Source organism: Pipistrellus kuhlii, unplaced genomic scaffold (genome assembly GCF_014108245.1).
Source record: "Pipistrellus kuhlii isolate mPipKuh1 unplaced genomic scaffold, mPipKuh1.p scaffold_m20_p_1, whole genome shotgun sequence".
In the NCBI taxonomy this organism is placed as follows: domain Eukaryota; kingdom Metazoa; phylum Chordata; class Mammalia; order Chiroptera; family Vespertilionidae; genus Pipistrellus; species Pipistrellus kuhlii.
The window spans coordinates 158,699,730-158,705,891 of record NW_023425404.1 but is presented as its reverse complement, the minus strand read 5'-3'; the positions used below and the strand labels follow the sequence as shown (position 1 = coordinate 158,705,891).

General features: G+C 44.8%; 1 protein-coding gene across 3 annotated transcripts in view; it reads left to right on the top strand.

Moving 5' to 3' along the window:
* The first annotated feature begins 562 nt into the window (after positions 1–562).
* MOB1B (MOB kinase activator 1B) overlaps positions 563–6,162 on the top strand; it is a 48,123-nt gene continuing 42,523 nt past the window's right edge. For all 3 annotated transcript variants that reach the window (XR_006739814.1, XM_045571880.1, XM_036414382.2), the window contains exon 1: positions 563–693. Coding sequence is in view for 2 of the 3 variants with exons in the window: in XM_045571880.1 (XP_045427836.1) it covers positions 680–693 (14 nt within the window). In the remaining variant the exon portion in view is untranslated. The remainder of the gene's footprint in view (positions 694–6,162) is intronic.

The window sequence follows — 6,162 nt, the reverse complement described above, 5'->3', positions numbered from 1 at the left end:
CTCAAATCATTCTCCCCGGATGAAATTCCCTCCAGTTTTTGTGTAATGGTAGGTAAACTCCATAACCTTTCATCATCGTTGGTTGCTGGCATTGCCAGTGGGCAAAACTCTGATGGCACGTCCATCCCTCAGAGCAGGGCCCTGACACCCCGGGGTTCAAGCCCACTTCCTCCGTGAAGAGGAAAGGCCGCGAAGCACCTGGAAACCCCTCTGCCACCACCCACCACGCCAGCGGCCAGGCCTCCATCCGCAGGGGCCTCTTAGGCATCCTCGCGGGGCGGCACAGGCGACCGGCACCGCAGCACCCGGAGCCACAATCCGGGGGCCCGAGTGGGCGCGCGCCGCTCTCGCGAGAGTTCGCGGGCTGGGGGCCGGCGAGGAGGCGGCGGCGGCGGCGAGGGGCGGCACTGCGGCGGCCCCGGTGGCAGTCGGGGCCAGGCGAGCGCCCTTTCCCCGCCTCCCTTTCCTTCCCCTCCCACGGAGCGACTCCGGCCGAGCGCTTCCCACTTCCGGCCGCTCTGCGAGCCATTGGAACGCGACGAGCCGAGCAAGTTGTGCCGCGGAGCCGCCGGCGCAAACCCGCACCGACTCTCCTCGCCTTTGCTCCTCCTCCCGGGCCGCCGCCGCCAACGGCCCGAGGCCTTGCGACCAGCGACCCGCAGCCCGCGCCGCGGCCGACATGAGCTTCTTGTTGTGAGTAGCCAGGCCCCCCCGCGCGCTGGCTTTGTTCAGGCTTCCCGGGCCGCCGCCGGGTCCCGCCGGGTCCCGCCGGGTCCCGCCGGGTCCCGCCGGGTCCCGCCGGGTCCCGCCCGGTCCCGCCCGGTCCGGCCGCCTGGCCGCGCGCTCCCGGGCCCCCGGGAACCTGCCGCCGCTGCCTCCCCGGCCCGCCCGGAGCACGCGGCGGGGGGGAGGGGACCCCCAAGTCCCGACACCCCTGGGGCCTGCGTTCGCCTTTCTCCATCGCCCAGCCTCGCCCTCGCGGGGGTTTGTTGATCTGCTCGCTCTGAAGAAACACCTCCCACTCCGCGTGACCCATTTCCGACGCGTGCCGCCGCCTGCTTCAGCCTCCCGCCCATCGCCTTTCTTCTGTGTCCCAAGCACAGAAGACGGAGCGCCGTTCTTCTCCCCAGCTCCCCCCAGCCCCGGGAAACCCCAGGACCCTTTACCAGTCAACTTCCCTCTTAGGTTTTTAGGAAGTTGCGGTGACCAGGCCTGTGGATGTTAACACTCTTACACGAAGGCTGTGTACAGGTCCGGACGCCCTGGTGACAGCCTGATGGGAGCCTTGGGGTCTGGAGCAGCTTCTTGCTTCAAAGTCACATGCTTTCCTGAAGAATACGGGCTTTATCTTTTCCGACAACCACCCACCGGGGCTTGGGCAGTGTGCCCTAGGTTGATTAGGTCCCCTGGGGACTTGTTTTTGCAAATCATCTGTTAAGTGACAGCTTAGTTTAAGTACTGGCTGTCTTTTCCCTTTCTTACTACAAGGCATGTTGGGGGCGGGGTGTGGGGAGGAAGATGGGATGGCCAGATAGGGGGTCTGGAGGCAGCAGACAAGCCTCACGTCCTGGGAAAACAGGACCTTGCACCCCACAGAAGGCTTCCATGTGATTCATCCATGTTTAATCTGTGGTGAGAAAGCTAATAAAAAGCCCGGAGGTGGAAACCCGTACTCTGCTGTTGTAGGGAAAATATCATTGATAATTTTCTGTTCCGATGCTCTTTCCCCACCTTACATAAGTTTTAGTCATCACCTTGGCACTTGAATCCTGAGAACTTAAACCTTATTTCCACATGCTCATATCTAGAGTAGTAATTCTTTGGAGGGCGTTTAAGCAAAATTGAGAGATCACAGAAGACAGACATTCTAACATGCATAAGGGGCCTGGGCTTTTGTCATCCCGCCTAACACATTTGAGATTGTGAAGCCTTTTTTTTTTTTTTGGTCTCATCCAAGAAGTTGAGTTTTTCAGATAAATGGTGATAGATAAGAGGACTGGGTGACTTTGGTCTTTGTTTTAGTTTGAGTCAACATATCCAGGCATCTCAGCTTGAAACTTCTCATCTTGAGTCTGTTTGATTGCTGATGTTTTATTTCTTCAAGAACTTAAGAGCTATCTTCAAAATAGTAATATAGGTGATGTCCATGACTGCTGCTGATGGGCTTATGTCTCTTGGAACTCACAGCTCAATTGGTTGAAGCAGGGAAGAACTATATTTGGCAGAAATTTGGGGATGGACAAGGTTTTGGTGGTATTTTCTGAATACAAATGTAATATTTTTTTACATGGCTCAGTATTTATTAGCAACAGAAATTCAGTGAATAAGTTCATTTCTCCTGAAACATATTAGCTGTTTACAAAAATCTTGCCATTGTATATATTCTCTCTCTCTCTCTCTCTCTCTCTCTCTCTCTCTCTCTCTCTCTCTCTCTCTCTCTCTTACACACACACACACACACACACAACATTAGAGGGTTTGTACTGTTTGAGGTACACTTTTTCAGTCAGGTCGCATATTATAGTTAATAGTAGTAGATTCTCAACATCTTTAGCCTGTTGAAATCTAAAAGAGTAATCCAACATTTTTTATTTTGTTTTTTGTCCACCATGACGTTTAAAATCTGAAGTGAAGACCTCGTAGATAAAAATTATTAGAATGTAAAGAACATGCCGAAACCGGTTTAGCTCAATGGATAGAGCGTCGGCTTGGGACTGAAGGGACCCTGGTTCGATTCCGGTCAAGGGCATGTACCTTGGTTGCGGGCATATCCCTGGTAGGGGGTGTGCAGGAGGCAGCTGATCGATGACTCTCTCTCATCGATGTTTCTAACTATCTCTCTCTCTGTTCCTCTCTGTACAAAATCAATAAAATATATTAAAAAAAATAATAGAATGTAAAGAACAAAGTTTTGGTTATTTTATCTGTTTGTTTTTTGGTATGGTTTTCTGAAAATTATTTCTATACCATCAGGTGAGCAAAGAAAGTAAGAGTTGCAATTTAGGAGTTAAATAGCAAATATTTTCTTCCAGTTCTTGGAAGCTTCCTCGTAAGGGGACTATAAATGGATGGAGCTCAGGAAATAAGGGCAATTCGAGATAGTGTTAGAAAGGCAATGACTCATAACTCACGAGGACTTTTAGATAGAAGGAAAGACAGTTAAAAAAACAGAAACAAAACATAATTTAGCCTGGCTGTTTTGGCTCAATGGTTGAGCGTCAACATATGAACTAGGAGGTCATGGTTCCCAGGTTGCAGGCTCCATCCCCAGTAAGGATTCTCTCTTCATCAGTGATGTTTTTATCTCTCCCTCTCTCTTCCTCTCCGAAATTAATAAAAAAAAATATATTTAAAGAAACATTAATTGTGTCAGGCTCTGATACAGGCATTGGGTATCATTTGTGGACAAATTGGATAAAAATTCCTCCATTGGTGGAGCTTACTTTAAGCAACCATATAGTATGGTAAGAGGTCTTAAAATGCATGGAACAAAGTATAACAGGGTGAAGAGGTTTTTTTTGATAGGAAGGTGAAGTAATCCTCAGAGGGTGTCCAGATAATCTGCATCAGGGACGCCTTTGTGTAGCTTTTGTACAAATTTGCAAATAAATTTGCACTGCATATGTAGATCTGACTGGGACAAAGCTGTGGCTGTGCTGCAAATTGGCTTCCATGCAGCTTCAGGTTGAGCTAAACTCCCAGATGGTGCCTAGGGAACCTTCACAGGAACCTAATTTAACTTTGTAGACTCAAATTTTTTTTAAAAAATATATTTTATTGATTTTGTACAGAGAGGAAGAGAGAGAGATAGAGAGTCAGAAACATCGATGAGAGAGAGTCATCGATCAGCCGCTTCTTGCACACCCCCTACTGGGGATATGCCCGCAACCAAGGTACATGCCCTTGACCAGAATCGAACCTGGGTCCCTTCAGTCCCCAAACCGATGCTCTATCCATTGAGCCAAACCAGTCTCGGCTAGACTCAAATTTTTAAACACAGGACCTGCTGTGTGCTCTAGGCATTGTGCAAGAAGTGAGACTTCACAGCTGGTAGACAGTTTATAAGTAGTCCTCTATAATAGATGTAATACAGTCAATGGGGGTCCAAAGAATATGGAGCAATTTGATTTGGGCTCGGGGAATGTTTCATGAAAAAAGGGATGGATATTTAATGGATGATATAACAAGAGTTCTCTAAAAGGGAAGAAGACATGGGAAAAAAGAGATTTCAGTCAGAGGAAACATGGAGGCCTGAAATTGCCTGTGAATTTTCAAATTTCAAGTTTGTCCAAGAGGCTGTTGAATTTTGAAGCTAAATGGGCTCTTTCAGTAACATAATTTACCTTTCCCCCCCCCCTGAAATGGTAAAATCACCAACTTCAGGTTACTGGCCTAATTATTGTCCATGATAGAATTGGAACACAGTCTCTTGACTTATGAGTTTTTCCTCCTCTGACATTTTAAGCATATAAAATTCAGGGAAACTTAGGATCAGAGTTAGTTTAAAAAAAAAAAATGATTTTTTACAGAGAGGAAGGGAGAGGGATAGAGAGTCAGAAACATCTATCAGCTGCCTTCTGCACACCCCCTACTGGGGATGTCCCCACAACTAAGGTACATGCCCTTGACTGGAATCGAACCTGGGACCCTTCAGTCCGCAGGCCTACGTTAAACCGGTTTCGGCCAGAGTGAGTTCTTTAACAGTTACTCAAAAAGGGTGTTGAGTGTTCTCTGTGTTTCTAGCATTTTTAAATTGCACCTATCTTCTGACTGATGGAATTCCACAGAAACATTTGACTTGGAACAGAGTTAAAGAACTAATACAGCTAACTTTTAAAATGCAAGTCTGTAGGAAAGATGGTTTAGGAATGAGAATAAATATAAATCGGGTTTAGTTCTGTATAGGAAGAAACAAAGAGATAGGCTGAGAAAGGAAGTATTTGTTGAACATTATGCTGCAGAGCTTCCATTTGTCTTTTCAACAGAATAGCAGTTTAGTAAAAGAGATCCAGGATTTCATTGAGTTTGTATGTGTCTGTCTCTTGCTTTTCTGTCTACTTGTCTCTCCTCCTACTCTCCTTCCCCCGGCATCTTTATTTTCTGGCAAATGATTTTAGTGCTTCAGTATCTTCACCTATGAAAAAAAAGATAATAATAAAATAGCTAGCTAAGTACTATATGTCAGGCATAGCAGATGAAGAAACTGGCAAAAAGAGGTTAAGTAATTTTCACAAAATTATGTAGTCAGTCAGTGGTATAACTGGGATTTGAATCCTGGCAAACTAGATCTGGAGATCTTGCAACATACTGCCTTATCTGTAATTGATAAAATTATATAAAAAGGTGGTATTCACCATCTTGTTTTTTAAGAGAAATCTTATGTTACTAGGTGTTAATATCTCAAATTGCTGGGATCATTTTGTAAGGGCCACCAAGAATATAATGGTGGAAGAGAAAATAGAAACCTTTGAATTTAAATAATACTTTTGAATTATTTTTTTTACTTCCATTTTTAGTGTAAAAATGATAAACATGGTGGAGAAATTATGCAATACTGCTAAGAAAATGAGGCAAATAGTCACTCATAAACACACCTTCAGGGATAATTGTTATTTGTGTTTTATGTCAATAGTAATTCTGCAACATCATTTTGAATGGCTGTCAACTAAGTTATTACCTTAACGGTTTTGTTATCTGACAGCTTGGTTTAATATGTTATGCTCTTTTGGTGGGAGAAGTGCAAGTAAGTATGGACTTCTTTTCAGAACTAAAGTTTGGGGAATTGCAGACAGTTGGCTGGTCTTAGTTTACTCCTCCTATCTGATACAGGATTGCTTTTGTTTTACTACATTATTGAGTGCAAAACAATTGCTTATGTGATAAATCTTTATTGCCTTTTTTTTTCTTGATGTAGTTGCAGAGTTTTTGTACCTTTGGAGTTTCTGATACATGAAAGATGTAGACCTTCTCTTCAATTATATATTAGAATTGAAGCAGAATAGCTATGAATTATTACATGAAAAGTGGTATCTGTTAAGAATGTTAAATTCTATAGAAAACTTTTTATTTAACCCTCCTTCCCACATTTCTATATTTTTTTCTGATATTTCTGTGTTTAGAACCATACCTCAGATGTTGGAGAATTAGAGATACTGAATGTAA